The sequence below is a fragment of the Vigna unguiculata genome, chromosome 10, assembly GCF_004118075.2.
Source record: "Vigna unguiculata cultivar IT97K-499-35 chromosome 10, ASM411807v1, whole genome shotgun sequence".
NCBI lineage: Eukaryota > Viridiplantae > Streptophyta > Magnoliopsida > Fabales > Fabaceae > Vigna > Vigna unguiculata.
In genome coordinates, this window is record NC_040288.1 from 41,216,057 (window position 1) to 41,235,089 (window position 19,033).

At 31.6% G+C, this 19,033-nt stretch overlaps 1 protein-coding gene across 3 annotated transcripts; it reads right to left on the minus strand.

The window, feature by feature from the left end:
- Nucleotides 1–919: 919 nt before the first annotated feature.
- Nucleotides 920–5,376, minus strand: LOC114167263 (organic cation/carnitine transporter 7). 3 transcript variants are annotated; one of them, XM_028052294.1, is made up of 6 exons: nt 4,461–5,374; nt 3,957–4,225; nt 3,423–3,660; nt 2,359–2,884; nt 2,071–2,273; nt 920–1,358 (listed from the first exon to the last, which is right to left on the minus strand). In XM_028052294.1, exons 1-6 carry the CDS (start codon nt 4,461–4,463, stop codon nt 1,134–1,136), a joined length of 1,464 nt encoding a protein of 487 aa, XP_027908095.1. In that variant the 5' UTR covers nt 4,464–5,374; the 3' UTR covers nt 920–1,133. The 3 variants fall into 3 exon arrangements, with proteins under 3 accessions (XP_027908095.1, XP_027908096.1, XP_027908097.1); XM_028052295.1 differs by lacking the exon at nt 3,423–3,660 and having other exon boundaries at nt 3,953–4,225; nt 4,461–5,376; XM_028052296.1 differs by lacking the exon at nt 4,461–5,374 and having other exon boundaries at nt 3,953–4,192.
- Nucleotides 5,377–19,033: the final 13,657 nt, after the last annotated feature.

Sequence of the window (19,033 nt, forward strand, 5' to 3'; positions counted from 1 at the left end):
AAATAAATGTTAATTATATTTCTTTCTGAAAAAACTACTTCAATAACTCGCGCATAATTGGAATTGTTGAAAATAATCTCACTTAATATGATATTGTATTCCGGAAGAAGACGATTTTGTTTCTCTGCATCAAAACATTCACATGTCACTCTCGATTTACCACGCCTGAACGCAAAATAAAACTCACAAGGACAATGTTATTATTTTAGAATGGGACATGCATCTTTTTATTTCCTTAACTTTGACCAAAAATTAGAATTTATTTTTGATCGAAATTTTGATAAATTTTGATCCCTAAACTTTAAAAAATGAATGAATATAGTCTTTTTAACCTAATTTTGTTAACTTTTTTTTAGATTTTGAATGCATTTCTCAGTAAATATTGAGTCGATAATGTGTCAAACGACATAAACAACTCCAATATTAACATGAAACACATCCGGCATGTTGAAAAAAGTTAACGTAATTGAGTTAAAAAGACTATATTCATTCATTTTTAAAATTTAGAGACCAAAATTTATCAAAATTTTGACCAGAGACGAATTTTAATTTTTGACCAAAGTTCAGGGATTAAAAACATACTTAACCCTTTTAAAATATATGGCAGGACATTTGGCTGATGTTCTATTTCCATTTGAAAGGAAAAAATATACTGTAATATGATTGTGAAAAATAATTTTAATTACTAATTGAAACTTTTATTTAATCAATTTATGTCTAAATTAATTATACTTTTAAAAAACTCTTTTATCTTAACAAATATTATCTAACACTTACTAGTTTAGAATCATTTTATTTTTATAATTTAGAAAAGTAATATGGTATTTTATTTTACTCGCATCAATAACAATCTAATTTCCAGTTTACAGAATAATATGCATTTGCATATTGAAGAAGGATCAAAATGCGTGGAAAAGTGTAATTAAAATGGTTCAAATATAATGAACTAAGAAGTAGAATGACAGAAGTTTTTTAGAAAGCAGAACACTTGCCCTATAGTTGCTTCTTCTCCAATTTTCTACTGCCGTTCTGCTCGTCTTCTCCAAGGGCAGAACAACAATTTGCTTGTATATTTTCATGATTCAAAAGTTCAAGAAATAGACCTCATTATGTGTATATGCTGTTGGTCTGCTTTAGACTTGCACACTATCTCTCAGTTCCTGGCCCATGGTCTCAATCGGTAAAAACATGACACATATTCCTGAAAAAAGTATTATGATCTCAAACAGAAGGATAGCCGCAGTTTGATGACATTCATGTACTAAACCCACAGCAACCAGAGGACATATCATTCCACCAATTCTGCCCACCGAACTTGCAATTCCCACACCAGTTGTTCTGACTGATGTTGGGTACATCTGCAGTTCATATAAATATTTGAAATATTAAATTACAGTAATGTATAAAGAAGTATTTGACCAAAAAAATTCTCTTAAACTATCTTTTAACTATATGCGCCATCGTCTTAAACCCTGCCAAACCACATCCAGCGTTTGTCTTTTTTGAACATAAATATTATACTTAATACAAATGATTTTAATCGGTGACAGAGAAATTTTTGTCACAGAATAGTTTTATTTAAGATGCGGTCTATATAAAATGTTTTATACAGTTGAAAGAATGAAATTATTATCCAAAAATTTATTTGAAAAATGATAAATGATAAACTTAAAATGCATATCAGTCATTTGTTAGAGAAATAAACTACACTCCACTTCATATCATTTGTAATTGCATCACTTTCAGTTTCATCTTAAAATATAGTTTCTTTTTAACTATAATTATAAACTCGCTGCACCAGCGAGTTTGTTCTTAGGTATTTTGTTTGCTGTTTGCTAAATGGTGCTATTTCAACAGTCAATTGAAGAGAAAAAAAAGAATGGCAAGGGAAGTGTATATATAATTTACTCGCTTTGAAACTGTCTTTGGTAGTACTTGGGTGTTTCAAGCATTAAACTTACTGAGGTTCGGTTTGGGGAAAGAATATCAGAATGATAACATGTATTCGTTACTAGTAGTTATCTTTGTTTCAACAAGATACTTCAGAATTATTTTGCAGTAATACGTTACCTCTGGTGCATATATATACACAATTGTGAAGGTCGCTGTGATGCAAATGCGAGCGAGAAATAAAAGGCCCGTTGTTAAGCCTTCAGGCAGATGGAATACCAACGGAAGAAGAAAAATACAGCACATGAAGAACATGGTTGACATTGATAGTTTACGACCGAGTTTGTCGACTGCCACAGCTGACAAGAGGAGTCCAGGTATCTCTATGCACAAAATTAAGTTATGTATCAGTCAGGCATTTTCCTGCATCGGTCGAGTATGAAAACTCGGAAACCAGTAAGAAAATACCTGCAAAACTGGCAATAAAAACACTCTTGTATCCAACATCCTGGGACTTCTCTGTCTGCAATTTATGTGACATGCATTTACTATGTCCGTTCAGCTCAGTTGTCAACAAAACAAGGCCATAATACGAAAAGGCATTACCAAAGAACACAGCCCATAATAGAACTGTTGACCTTGCCAACTTTGGTGAGAGAAGCACCGACAATGATGAGATACCACCTAAATTTGAATCCATTCCTGAAGGATGTTTAATTTCATTTGTTCTCGGAGAGAGCAAGCGTGCGTCCTCTGAAGGGTTATCAATTTGCTGTAGCTCAATTTCGTGGTCAGAGACAAGGTTACCGGAAGGAAGTTCTCTTCCATTTACTCTTGCTATTTTTTCCAAAACTTCAATTGCCTCAGCTTTTCTTCCTTTCAAGCATAGGTATCTTGGTGATTCAGGAGTCACTTTGTAGAACAGAAGAAGGAAAGAGGTGGGAAGAGAAGACAGCGCAAGAAGCCATCTCCAACCCAGATTTGGCATCACAATCTGCAAGGAATGTTTTACTTCAGGTGAAACCGTCTGCTGTATAATTTGTTAAATCATGCGACAGAATAGAAACTACATAGCCAACTTAGAAAATTTGCCATAACACTTGCATTATTAATTCGAGTTAAGATACATTCATTAAGAATAGGAGGTGAAGTGTCAGCACTTTCTAAGGTGAAATGAAAAAAGTACACATCTCTGGGGTAGTTGTATCTCAGATAGAACGAAAACTGAGTTCTTGAATCCTGGGTAAATTAAAAAATAGACTTGAAACAAATTGGAATTTTTTTGGAGCTCGCAGAGAAAATAAAGAAGTAAGAGCAACATGTTCAAGGTGTGAATCACTTAATATCAATTAAAAGAATATGACATACGAATCTACACCCAAGGACCATTATGAGGGTGAAATAGATGATCTATGTTCGTGGTTAACTGGTAAGACCGGGAAGGAAAGAGGGAATAGGCTGATCTATATATTAAGAATTCAAATTTTCAAGAACATGTTTGTAAAATGTAATTGAAATTAATGAAAATTTACCCATGCAAGTGAGGCTTCAAAAATGGTACCAATAGTCCAAAATGCTGAAAAGATAACCATCCAGGTACCTCTGTTGGGAGCAGGAACAAACTCTAGAAACCAAGATGATAATACAGGTCCACCTCCCAAACCAACACCGACCACAGAACGAAGGGCAATTAATAATATATAGTTAGGAGCAAATGCACTAAGAAAACCAGCTATGGCTGTAACTGTCGCTGTGATAAGGAATCCTTTCCTGAGTTTTTGAAGTAAACCAAAGAAAAAAGATAATAAATGAACCAACAATGCTGAGCACACTTGAAACGGAAGCACTTCAAATTGAAACAGAGATTTTATTTATGACATAACAGGAGCACAAAATAACTATGATCGGCATAGCCTGGCACCATACATAATATAAGATATTTGGAAGATTTTAACCGAGGCATGGCTAATCCTGGATTTGGAGAGCAAGCCGCTCCCCCAATAAAATAAAATACTTGAAATATGACTGAAATGTAAAACATAATGAACTAGTGGAGAAAAACCTGCCTCCTTCCATATCTATCAGAAACAACGCCCCATGAGTATGCTCCGATTAGCATGCCTACAAAAACCACACTGGTTATCAAACTCTCTTCGTGAGCGGAAAGACTCCATGCAGCTTGAACTGCAGGGCCTACAAAAGAGAGTAGCATCATTTCCATTGCTTCTGAAACCCAACCAACACCAGCATAAACAAGCACCAGAATTTGGAAATTTCCAAAACCCACAGCCACTAGAGCATCATCTACTGTGTAGCTTGGGCCTTCATCCCCCGTCTATGATGTCAAAATGATTAAAGTTAAGACCGGATATTTAAAAATAATCAGACATTGTTTAATAATCAAATGGAAAATTAGAGCAAACAAGAAGAATACAGATATACAGGTAATACGGTTGCAATCAATATACACATGATTGTGTATACAGGTATAGGGTTGCAAACAAAACAATATATACCCAATCAAAAGTTAGATGAGATTTAGTGATAAAATCAACACATTTCATTCGTACCATTTTTTCAAACGAAGGTCTGTTCGAGGTGTTCGATCTTGCCTTTTTCCTACCAGATCTTCTGAGCGTATCCAAAATTCATATCATTGACGCATACTTGGAGCATTTGAAGAAATAGAGAGTTGAATTTGAAAGTCGTTCAATTTTGATTATTTGATCTACATACAATATTCCACTTTCGACCTTCGTACCGTTGACAACGCCCAACATACTATTCACACCCCATTCTTCCTTTTAACACCCCTAACTTTAACACCCCTAACATTTTTAGTCATTTGAAGTTCCCACTTTACCCCTTTCTTCACACCCCTTCTCGCTTCAATTCTTCTCTCTTGGTAACATAATTTTCTCATGCCCATCAACTCGCAAGATAATGCAGTAGCAAAGCAACGCGAGAGCAGCTGGAGGAGGCTGTGGTGATGACGATCACACCATAAGTTGAGGTCATGTTAGACCAAATATGGAAATAGACCCTTATTGACTTTTAATGGTAACAACCAAGATAATGCTGCCATTGCTTCCTGCACCCCATTTTTTTCTCGCTACACCCCAAAGATGCGATGAAATGACAATTTTACCTTCGTACTCCTTCTTCTTCTGTTCCCAGCTACTAAACCTTCTTCTACTTTCTTCTTTTCCTCAACTCCGAATAATCGCACCTTCGCTTCCTCCTCAAATCCGTTCGCAGACTCCGACGACAACACCGTCGACCCTGGCTTAGCCCCAATTCCACTTGCCTTGCCTCGGATCCATCGATCACTCCGTCAAACTCTACAATTTCTCCGGTACTCTATTCTTTTGTCTTTGTTCCCCGTCGATGTGAACTTAACCACTTGGATTGACCAACAAAGTTTGTCCAATTGCAATATCGACTTCCACCATGTCAAATTGTGTATGTCATGTCCATACAACAACACTTTGGTAAAGTATGTTAACACCGGAGAAGGGATAGAATTTAAATTATACATTTTTCAATGTAAAATATAAGTTTTATATTTTAGTGTGCTTTAAAATGTATCGTAAAATTAGGATTTTAAAATATTAAATTCTAAATATATTTTTGAATTACAAATTTTAAATTTTGAACTATATAATATAAAATATAAAATTTTATATTTAAATTATGTAATATAAAATATAAAATTATGGGTTCCTATAGAAATGATGAAAATGTAGGAAGACCTATTTGATAGCTATATATATATATATGGGATGGCAAAACATGTTAGCTTAGCCGTTTTTATCCGTCCCTTGTTTTGGCCTGTTCTGCAATTCAAAAATGAGTTTATTTTCTTAGTCTGCTTCATTGTTTGGCTTGCGGATCTGCGGGTCTACAGGCTTATTTATTATTTTTAAAATTATTTCACAAGTAACCGTTATTTTATAGTTTGTTTTTCTCTGCAACTACATCATTTCATCACTGTTCCTTTCGTGAAGTTGTTTTGCCTTGTTTATTGTCTTTGTTTTCACACTCACTTTACCGATATTATTTATCTTCATTGGACTTAATTGGACAAAACAATTACGGTATTTTTCATTGTTCTTTTTCATTTATAATTATTCGCTTTGGATAATTGTCCAATTGTCCAATTATCCAATAATATTCTCTTTCACATGGGATTTACAATGTTTACACTTCTTTTGTTACATGAAAGTTAAATGAAGAATACGACTACCTGAGAAGCCACAATCATAAAATTGAATTAACATGAATAGGATTATAAACCCGTTGTTATATCATAAATTTGAATATTTATTCATAAAAATACTTATAATATTTCTTTAATTAGTTATTTGACGAAATAGAGGTTTCCAAGTTCTTTAATTTTCTTCAACTAACATATATTACATACTCATCTAACGAATCATACTCAAATTCATTATTTGAATCTGATTTTATCTTTTTTAATAAATTATAAATAAGATTTATCTAATATTTATTAAAAGAAATGTAAATACACAATATTAACATGGATTATACTCTAATTTAATAACCCATTCACTCAAAAAAGAAAAAAAAAAAAAAATATATATATATATATATATATATATATATATATATATATATATATATATATATATAACGGGCATGCAATAAAATTTCGTGGTCCGCTAAAAGAAATATTATTTTAAAATATATTATATTTTACTTATAAGTTATACATCATGGCATTGCATTGGTCATCCTTTTAAACAAAACATCAAATCGGTTCTTGATAACATTTATCAAGTTCATACTTAAGTGTCACATTTTGTCATCACTTTGGTTAAAAGGGCAGCGATTTTATCTTGAAAGGATGAAACACTTGTGGAGTGAATTATTATAATTGAATGACTAATACATAATCTTTTTTGGAGATATTCTGAGTTTAGTGATATTAAATTGTCCTTTGGTTTCACATTTTGCCATCACTTTTATCTATAAAGTAGCAGAAATTCAGTCCCGAAAGGATGAAACACTGATGGAGTAAATTTATTATCATTGAATGACTAGTTTCAACTGGGTCTTGTTTTCATTTGTTTGAAGGATGTTTAATTTAACATCTTTTATTTGTTTATTTTCTTCTTTAGTTTGGCTTAGTCGTACACATTTTTTTTCTTTTTGTTTTAGCATTTGATTGTTTTCCTCTTTCCTCTGTGTGATAGATTTATTTTCCCAGGGACACACGGCTGGTCTTTTCAATTTGGGAAATACATGTTATCAATTGGTTCATGTTATCAACAAAATTACTATTTCAAACTCATATAAATATTAATTATAATTATAATTTCAATACGATATTATAGTACTTCTGAATTAAAATAATTTATCAGGTTCAAGTTTTTAACTCACTTTAACTGGAGTTTGCTTTGCAAGGAAAAACAACTCTATCATCACTCACAAAATTTCAATGTATATAATGAACATTTTTACGTATTAACATTATCAAAAAGGAATAATGTGCATGTACACTTATATTTAATAATATACTTATTAAACAATTATCTTTTCTTCTTCTTTTTCTTTTTTTCTATCGCATCATATATCATAAACTTATAACATTTATCTTATTTTCAAAGTATATATCAAGTGTTGATGAATATTATAAAAATATATATGAAAATAATAAACGATTAATATTAAAAAAGGAAAACGAAGAGACGAAGAGACGAATGATTAATGAAAAATGAAAAATGATTAATGTGTTTTCTGTTTTTAGTTTTTTTCAACCACTCTTCAAAACTTGTTTAGAAAACTAAAATAAAATTACATCAGCGGTAACGTGATTCAGATAAAAAAACCTAAAATAAATTAAAACAAAATAAAATAAAAAAAGTAAAACGAAGAGATCAACAAGAATCGAATATTAACGTGATTCAGATCGAAATAAACTAAAACAAAAGAAAATAAAAAAAGGAAAACGAAGAGACGAAGAAGAACCGAACATCAGCGGTAACGTGATTCAGATCGAACAACTAAAATAAATTCAAACAAAACACGATAAAAATGAAAACAAACTGAACATAAACCCCAAACCCTGAATTAAAACAAAAGAAAATAAAAAAAGGAAAACAAAGAGACGAAGAAGGACCGAACATCATCGGAAAGACGAAACGTGAAGGTGAAGCAGAAGAAAAGAAGTCCATATTATTCATAGAAAGGAAATTACGAAGTATAACGGTGAATTCAAAAGAAGGTAAGTATGTAGTGGATATTACACACTATACATGTATCTAAAACAAAACAGAAATAGAGCATAGAAATGCATTCAAATGGATATTACAGTGTGAAGACGATATTGCCTAGGTATTCTGTTCATCCTTCATTTTTTTTTTATTCTTCTCAGAAATTGGCTCTTTCTTCTCTGAACTTGGAGCGATAGGTACCGGAGCAAAAGGTACCGGTGGTGTTGTTTCCTCCTTCGCGTTCGCGTTCGCATCTTCGGTAGGTATGCCTCGCATTCTACTCACGGCCTCGTACAATTGAATGGCTAGAATGAACCTATTCAACCACCGATCCACATCGATATTCTACACCTGGTTCCATAAAATTTTCAATCGAGAAAACATGTTTGCTCTGAGTTTTTTACGCGCTTGAATTTGAAGGACGAGGGATTTCAAGGCTCTTTATATACACAAACTGTACGCACCGGTCTTTTTTGTTTTTTTTTCTTTTTTAATTATTCTAGTGTTACCGTGCACGGGTGACGTGTATTTTTCTTTTTTCTTTTTAACTTTGTATTTATAAAATAAATAAAAAAACATTAGTTATATTTGTAATGAATGATTATTTCATATATATATATATATATATATATATATATATATATATATATATATATCATTATGAAATGTTATTGTTTATATGAATAATAATAATAAATATTATAGATAGACATTATTAAAGTTAGTATAGATCAATGTTAATTTAATTTTTCAAATATACCCATATTTTGAAAACAAGTTACTTTGTTTCATGATTTGAAAAATTCGAATATACCCATATTTTGTTTTCAAAAATGATATTCCAACATAATTTTTGAACTCATTTTTTACATGGGTGATGTGGCAGGCTTTTTTTATTTTTATTTTTTTAAAATGAAACTTAAGTGATTGTCACGTGCGCGAAAGTTGTCCTGAAACTTCTTTTTGGCAAAACGAAATCAGACGTGGAGAGAGAAAGTAAGACAAAATAGAGACAAAGTAGAATGTTGGTGAGACAGGGAGAGAGAAAGTAAGACAAAATAGAGACAAAAATCAGACGTGGAGAGAGAAAGTAACACAAAATAGAGACAAAGTAGAGTGTTGGTGAGACAGGGAGAGAGAAAGTCGGAGGAAGTGGAGACAACGTGAGAAAGTCGGAGGAGAGGCGGAGGAAGTGTTGTTTGTGCGACAGAGAGAGAAAGGCGTTGCAGAGAGAGAGAGAGAGAAACGCCTGGGTAAACTCCAGTTGTTGGAGAAACAGAGAAAGAGAGAGATCAAAAGCCATAGAAGAAGACTTTTGTGGTTGCCGGAGAACAGGTGTCTGACTAGAACTCATCGACGACGTCGTTTCCAGAGTTAGGGCTTCCAAAGAAGACAGCCACTAGGGCTTCCAAAAATCCAACACCTCCGGCAGACAACGACGACGACGGTGGGTAGAAACCTTTTTCTGTCCTTATTGTATTTGTTAATTGTTGATGTTTTTTATAACCCCTTTTATAGCAAAAAATGTTCGATTTCTATGCGGTTTGAGTTATCTGTAGGGTTTCACAATCATGGAATTATCTATTCAACGTTTGGTTCAGTGAAGTTAAATTTCCATTTCGGGGTATTGCTGATTTTGTTTTTATTAGTGTACAAAACATGGCATTTGGGTGTTGAAATAATTGATTGAGGTGTTGAAATAATTGTTCATTTAATGTATATAATTTTTTTGAAATTCCTAAAATTATGATTTTTTACAGAGATGTATTTTCGTCATTGTTGTAAAGCGAAGTGCATTGGTGCTTTGAATGAAAAGTTAAGTGTGCCACAAAAGGAGTATATTGCAAGCACCCCGTTTTGGTGGTTTCCCATGTTAAAGCAATCATTGAAGATAAGTAGAAATGTTTTATCTCAATTATGTATTAAATGGGTTGAAAGAAGGGGTGGTTTTGATGTTGGTGGTGAAGTGGTGGAATTTAGTTTATTAGACGTTTGTTTAAGGTTAGTTCATAAAGTTCCATGGTACATATGCTTTAATCAAAATTAGTTTGTTGTCATTATGAATATAGCCGAAACACTAATTGCAGTTGACATTGATAGGGCTGGTTAAGGACGGAGACATTAACAATACTGCACACTTAGGAAGTTGTAACAAAACTGGTATCCTTCCTTTTGTAGCATGCATTGTCAAACAGTGCAACCCAAATGGCCTAGGCGATATGCAGATATGTGTGAAGGTATCACTCTTGAACACAAATAATATGTATTGGAACCAAATTGTTCAACTAATTCATGCATTTACAAGAACAGGATCCTACTGGCACCGTTTGGGCAAGTGTGCACTGGAAAGTACTTCTTCATCCAGAATATGGGAGAGATCTTACTGTTGGAGCAGTCTTACTTTTGAACACCGTAAGTAAAGTTTCCCTTACACACATTTTAGAATGACATATTTAACATCAAAGCATTATTCGTTAAATCATTGTGATAGTAATGTTCTTTCGTTGTTCATAGCAGGTTACGACTTTTGGTCATAGACATAAAATTTGCTACCTAAACATCATTGTCCGCAACATTGTGAAGGTACTCACCACAATTTGAAAAAACTTCACCTCACTTCTACTAAATGCTAACGTTTGCTCACAACTTTGTTCATTAATATGGAAATACACTTTATTGAAAATTAGATCTTCAAAGTGGACATTTGTGAATCGACCGATGAACTAGTCCAAGCGACAATCAAGCATGTCATTGAGCCCCATCCATCACTTGATCCCAAAGTTCAGGACATACTAAAAAAATTTGTGAATCCGTCCACTCAGTCTGTTGCTGACATTGGGGAGACCTCCTCTAACACTGAACCTACCCAAAATATGGAAAATTAAATGTCAAAAATGGGGTTATCTTATTTAAGATGTCTTTAGGTTGTTGTTTAGATGTTCTTAAGTGCTTTTTATTTTTACGTTTGTATGGTTAACCAGAAGCACCAACAACACTGTTCAGTATGTGATGTTATTGAAGAACATTTCAATATAATACACAATATTTTTGCTTCTAAGTTTGGTCAACATAATAAGGTTATAAAAATTTAACACACACCGTAATGTGGTCAACATAATGACCTCACATGCATGTAAATAAAATTATAAGTTATTAACTGCTCCAATTTGCTTCATATTCCTAACAAAAAACCATTTCAAAATGCTAGAGAAAACAACCGCTCCCATAGGTGGGGAGTGGTCTCAAATTATATGGGGAGTGGTGGCAAAGATTTTGGTCTTCAGAATTTCATATAAAAAATGGAACACCCACCATAATGTGCACAACATCATCACCTCACATACATGGAAATACAATTAAATTAAAGTGACTAAGGGCTGAAAAATGCTTTCTCTTCCTTGCTTGGAGGCATTTCGAAATAAATAAAACAAACAACCCCTCCCAGAGGTGGGGAGTGGTCTCAAATTATATGGGGAGTGGTGGCAAAGATTTTGGTCTTAAAAATTTTAAATAAAAATTGGCACACCCACCATAAGGTCAACAACATCATCACCTCACATACATGGAAATAAAATTAAATTAAAGTGACTAAGGGCTGACAAGGGCTTTCTCTTCCTTGCTTGGAGGCATTTCAAAATAAATAAAACAAACAACCGTTCCCTGAGGTGGGGAGTGCTCTCAAATTACATGGGGAGTGGTAGCAAAGATTTTGGTCTCCCGAATTTCAAATAAAAATTGGAACACCCACCATAAGGTGCACAACATCATCACCTCACATACATGGAAATACAATTAAATTAAAGTGACTAAGGGCTGAAAAATGATTTCTCTTCCTTGCTTGGAGGCATTTCGAAATAAATAAAACAAACAACCCCTCCCAGAGGTGGGGAGTGGTCTCAAATTATATGGGGAGTGGTGGCAAAGATTTTGGTCTTCAGAATTTCGTATAAAAAATGGAACACTCGCCATAAGGTCAACAACATCATCACCTCACATACATGGAAATACAATTAAATTAAAATGACTAAGGGCTGAAAAATGCTTTCTCTTTCCTTGCTTGGAGGCATATCCAAATAAATAAAACAAACAACCCCTCCCAGAGGTGGGGAGTGGTCTCAAATTATATGGGGAGTGGTGGCAAAAATTTTGGTCTTCAGAATTTTGTATAAAAAATGGAACACCCACCATAAGGTGCACAACATCATCACCTCACATACATGAAAATACAATTAAATTAAAATGACTAAGGGCTGAAAAATGTTTTCTCTTCCTTGCTTGGAGGCATATCCAACTAAATAAAACAAACAACCGCTCCCATAGGTGGGGAGTGGTCTCAAACTATATAGGGAGTGATAGCAAAGATTTTGGTCTTCATTATTTCAAATAAAAATTGGAACACCCACCATAAGGTCAACAACATCATTACCTCACATACATGGAAATACAATTAAATTAAAATGACTAAGGGCTGAAAAATGATTTCTCTTCCTTGCTTGGAGGCATATCCAACTAAATAAAACAAACAGCCGCTCTCAAAGGTGGGGAGTGCTCTCATATTACATGGGGAGTGATGGCATAAATTTTGGTCTTCACAATTTCAAATAAAAAATTGATCACACACCATTACATGCCCAACATCATCACCTCACATTCATAGAAATAGAAATATGTGTTCAGTGCTATGAAATATTTTTGTTTTCACACTTTCACATGAAGAATGGAGCACACACCATAATCTGCACACAGAGTCATGTACACCATATTAAATAAAAGTTACAAACTCCTCAATATTCCTTATGCACGTTTGCTTGTAAGCATTTTAAAATGAATAACCAAAGGTATTGTGCCCATAGGAGCCATTTCTTGGAAGAGTGTTAAACAAACTCTTATAGTTACTTCCACTATGGAGGCAGAGTATGTTGCTTGTTATGAAGCTACTTGTCAAGTTGTGTGGCTTAAAAATTTGATTTCTGGCTTTCAAATTGTTTAAAGTATTTCTAGGCCACTTGTGATATATTGTGACAACACTGCTGCCGTCCATTTATCTCAAAACAACAGAAGTTCTACTCGCTCAAAGCATTTTGATATAAAATTTCTGTTTGTTAGAGAAAAAGTTTTGGATTATCAAACTCGGATTGAGCATACTACTACAGAAAATATGTTAGCAGACCCACTAACTAAAGGCTTATCTGTTGGAGTTTTTCAAAATCATGTAACTCATATGGGTGTGGTTAAGTATTTTGATGTATTGGGTTAGTGGGAGTCTGAGATTTACACTTTATATTATTATGGTTTTCATGAGATGTAAATTTGTCAATAACGTCAGTTTTGTTACATCTTTTCTCTTTCTACATAGAGAATTTATGAACCATTTTGGGATCACATATTTATTATGTTTGTTTTTATTCTATATATTATCCGTTATTTAAGAAATCTAAGCATATGGTAAGTATCCCTATCGGATATTATCTTTGTGATTCATGTTTAAATTTCTTAATTGGTATTTGTACTTATGTTGCAATTGATATAATTAATTAATTTATTAATGTTATCCAAGTGGGAGAATGTTATATTTTATATAATTTTATTATATAAAATTATTATTTTCTATGTTGTTATTATTATGGATTAGCATTAATAATAAATTAAGTTATTTGTTAATACTAATTATTGTATGGGTAATATATATAATTTTGGGTATTCTGATGAACGATCCTTGATGGGGTTGGATTGTTTAATAAATAGTTTGTGATAGACTTGAATAATCAAATACATTTTGAGAGGTTCCTGGTCTCTGATGAAGGGTTATAAAAACTGATACTCATTAGTCAGTTTTGAAGTAACAACGTAAAACACTCTTACGTTTCAGAATACCTATAAGAAAGAGAACAGTAGCATCTCATACTACGTACTTCCATGGATCCTTTATTAGTTCCATGTACACAATTTTTAACTCATACTTAAATATATTCTATTATTGTATCTTATACATATTTTATTCCTATAAGAGAATACCTGCAAGTTGTGTGGATCAATTGAAGAAAAAAATAATTAATTTGCTTAATAATCTGAACTTAAATCTTAACTACTTTTTGATTTGGAATGTGACCCTGATTCAGACAAAAATTCCTTAAATAAACTGTATTTGAATTTTTTTTATTGAGAATGGAAATTTAAAGAGGTCTTTTTGGCATACTGCCAAAGATTAAAACTGTTGACCATACATCAATTAGCCACTTGTTTCCCTCTATTTCACGTGTGTGCATGTACTTTTACTGCCTTATTAGATTATAAAACAAAAATAAAATTATAATATTAACACAATTACTTTTAAACTATAAAAAAAATAAAAATAAAATTATTAACAGAGTGATATTTAAAAATGGATATTCATGATCCAATATAATAAATTTCATAAAACATCTTGCTAGAAATTGATGAATGAAATTTAAGTTTAAATTTATTATAGATCCAAGTAAAATTTAGGTATTTAAGTGAACACGTTGAGCAATAAAGTTCAATGTTAAGTGTAAGTGAAATATGTTTTTAGTTATTAAATTAGTTTAATAGTGTGTTTTGTTATGTGTTGAAAAATTTATTTTCGGTTAAACTAATTCTGTGATGTAAAAGTAATAATTAATTATTTTTTATTTAAAATAAATTGTTTTTTTAATTGATTTTAAAAATTAAATATATATTAATTATGCGTTAGAAAATTAGTTTTACATTTAACACAGAAACAGACCCTCTGCTTTGTGATTTGCTTTTGTGGAGGTTTTAAACTGCTGTCTATGAGCGCCCACTGGATTTAAAATCTATGCGCCAATGGAAAACGGTTACGATCACATGCTGTTTTTACCAATGTGGGTTTGTCTCACTCCTCCACAGACACATTAATTGGAAATTAAATGTGTATGTTATTGTCTTCTAAAAATAGTTTGTGTGACTTAAATTAAACTTAAGGAGATTTTGTATTATAATTAGTTGATCGTAAAGTGTTGTGTGATTCAAAAATCTATTGTAAGAACAAGCTCTACATTGTCTCAAATGATAACTTAATAAATTTATTAATTTTTTTACAATAATTATTTTAAAAAGTTGTACTTATAATTTTTTTAACTAATAATATAAAATATTTTATTACGAAAATGGGTCAAAAGTCATAGCTTTGGTACTGTGTCTTTAAATATTGAACGTGGATTGATAAAATGTAAAAGAAAGAGTAGTAGTAGTATACATGAGAGAGAATTAATTAAGAAAGTATAAAGCATCAAAATATAATTTATAATTGGTATTTTTCTAATGGTAAGAAAAATTCTAATTAAATATATTAAACTTTTTCTTATGGCTGATAATAGTTACAAGTGATAATAATAAGAATAACAGTAATAATAGTTGATATATTTTTTCCGAAAACTTTACCTATCCTATTTATCACGTATTACGTGTGAGTGACTTTGTATTTATGGTAATAAAATTGCTTTTCAGTTAAGAAAAAAAATTCTTAAAAAGAAAAAATAGTTTAATTGTTATTTATCTTCTTACCTAATATTTTAACTTAGTTAAACAATGCACCATACAAAAATCCTTTGCTAAAGAATAACATTTGCATTTGTATTATATTTATATTTATATATTATAAGAAAATACTTCATTAAAATTAATATTAATAATAAAAAAATATTAATCACTATAATAATCGATAATAAAAGAATTATTAATTATTAATATAATTTTTATTTATTAAAATAATTATTATTATAAATAAAAAATTATAATTAATTTTTAAAATTTAGTCAGTGTTTGTGTCCATTTATTTCATTTTATTTACTCAGTTTTATTTGCGCCAAGTTGCATTAACCTGTTTTTATTCACTGATCCAACTTAAATGAACCTATCTTTCTTTTGTAATTATTGGATTCGGTCGGATAAAATATTTTTGTTTATTCCTACAATTCAAAATGTATATTTTATGCCTTTTGAAATAAATATTTTAGAAGATATTTATCCAATTTAAAAATAACTTTCGAATTACAAATTTTAAAAATTATAAAAAATTAAAAGATATAAGAATTTTTATTATCTATCGATATCTATAACAATAGATTCCTCTTTTTGTGTCCACTTTCTTTAATTCATATTTTACCTTTTTAATATAATAAGTTATTTAACCCACGTTCGTTTTTAAGAATTAACAAAACATAATTAAACATAATTCTAATTTCAAATCAAATCAAAATAAAATAATTTATTATCTATTATAAGAAAACTACTTAATGTTAATGAATGAATAATTAAATATTAATCCTTTTCGGTGTCAACTATCATAAATTTCCAAAGTTAATGAATGAAGAATTAAGGTTTAATTACTCTTTTGGTCTTTGTTTTTGTCCAAAAATTTTAAATTGGTCCTCTAGTATTTTTAAGTTTCAATTTGGTCACGATTTTAAAAAAAAATTGATGCAATTTGATCCTTTTCGTTAAATTTCTTGAAACGGATCAAAGATTTTTCATCAAAACTGAAGAGCAAAGTGACAAAGTTAAAGATAAAGCATCAAGTGCGTCATGGTGACGATGATATTTCTGCCTTTGATGTTTTTCTTACGAAGGAAGAACTTAATTTCAGAATCAAGTTGCTACAATTTTTCAAAGCTAAAATTGCTACTCTTGATTTGGGAGTAAAAAAAAGAAAATTATTTTTTGACAATTTTTTGTTGACAAACTTTTGATAATGTACAAGTGGCAACACCTCAATAGATGAAAGAAATGTTTCATATGACTTGGAAAAAAGAAGAAAAATATTTGGTGTGTGTTAAAAAGCTAACGTTGTCCAAAAAAAAAAAGTTTATCAAAATATCATAATAAAAAAATGGTGTTCGTTCAATTTATTTTGGGTAGTATTCTTGATGAAGAAAACAAGGCTTTTAATGATACAAGGGCAGATAATGTTGGTCAACTTTTGGAGTTTTGCTCTTGAGAAGGGCTTGTATCAAGGGGATTTGAATTGAGTGTTTGTTGGATGCTTCTTGGAGAGATGGCACTAGAAGCTCTCATTACTTGCTCTCTTGACTATGCCTATGGTATGCTTTTAAGGCCTTTAAATGTCCCTGAGGGTGTTCATATTCAAGGGGAAATTGAGCTTTTAAGTTTTAAAACACAAAAGAATAGGATGAGATTGGACTTTGAAATTATGGGGAATGAAGTTGAAAGCATGAGAAACATGGATGACAAGTTGTTCAAACAAGGGAAATACAAACTGGCCAAAGGCAAAATAAGGCAAGTTGCTTCGAGAATTTAATTAAACTTTATGCAACAATCTCATTTTTTGATTAAGATGTCTTGGCAGACCGGTGGAAGGAGTGACTATCGATTTCAATATTAATCTTCAATTTGTTTCACTAGGCGAATAGCCTGACAAAGACTAAAGATTGATATATATGAACCCGACTTCGCTTGAACTTCAGTCTCAACCGGCTTGGCTCGACCTTACCTCGAAGCTAACTTAGCTTGACTTTGTTCGGGGCTGACTCGGCTTGACCTTCAGCCCGGTTCAACTCGACTTGACCTTTAGCCCCGACTGACTCGGCTCAACCTTCAATCTCGGTTGTCTCAACTCTACTTTCGGTAGGGCTGACTTAGCTTGACCTTCGATTTATGCCAAATCGACAAGAACCAACATGGCTCAACCTTCAACCCGAATGAATCAGGTTCGCTTTCGGCTCAGGTCCATTTAGCTCGACCATTGGCCCATACCTAATCAACTCGACCTTTGGCTTTGATCGAAGGTTGAGTCAAGTGTGTCCTGGCTCATAGTTGAACCGAGTCGGCTCAAGTTAGATGTCAAGATGATTTGGCTCGAGCTAAACGTTGATATGAGTCGACTTTTTGTACTTAGAACTTTTTTTATCCTAACCAATTAGGAATTCCATAACATGTGGAATTTTAATTTTCTTTTTTTTAGTGAATTTCAAGTTCTATTATTTTAGTTATTTGAATTACCTTCTTAGAATTTTTGAATTTCAATATCCTTTTAATTTTGCCATTCAAATAAGTCATTTTACTTTGAAGAATTTGAAGTCTCTAAATAAATGAATTACTCTCTTAAATTGTCTCATCCAAACACAACATAAGGGGCACCATAATGGATTAGGTTTGAATGTTTCAAATCAAAGAAGAAGAAAATGAGGCAAACAAAATAGAAGAAGTCAAAACATTCATAAGAGAGTTTGAGAATGGACAACAATATGGGTGTCAAAGTGAGTCAAGCCAACTCACACGGATTGAGCTAAAAAATGGTCAGTTAAATCTGGCTTTACCCACTACGAATTGGTGAGTTAGTTGGTTGACTCATTAGGAATATTTTATTTTTGTAATTTATTTTATATATTTATTATAGTACAATAAAAATGGATTGACTTGATTCATGTTTTCTATAGTAGTAGAATCAAAGTGTTTACACAATTCTCCAAATATTATTATAAATATAATAGTTGAAAATTAAAGTATCAACATATATAACTTGACAAACAAAAAAACTAAACATCTACAAATTCAAATATTATTGAATAATATTCTAGTACTTAAAAAAATCAAATTGTGAACCTATATAATTTTAATAAAAAACTTATAACAAAGGGTAAAAATACTTATAAAATATTGTTGTTGTTGAGTTATAGGTCAACCTACTTTCAACTCAATTCGAACATATTTAACCTATCAAAAAACTGAAATTTTTTTAACTTAACCTGACTCGAACTAGTGATTAGTTAAATTGACTCACGAATTAGAACTTATTTTAACATATTTAGGTATCGATGCTAGAATTGTCCCGAAAGAAAGAAGAATGAGATGGATAGAAATTCTTATCTCAAAATAGAATTTAATGATATTATGGTAGTATCGTTTTT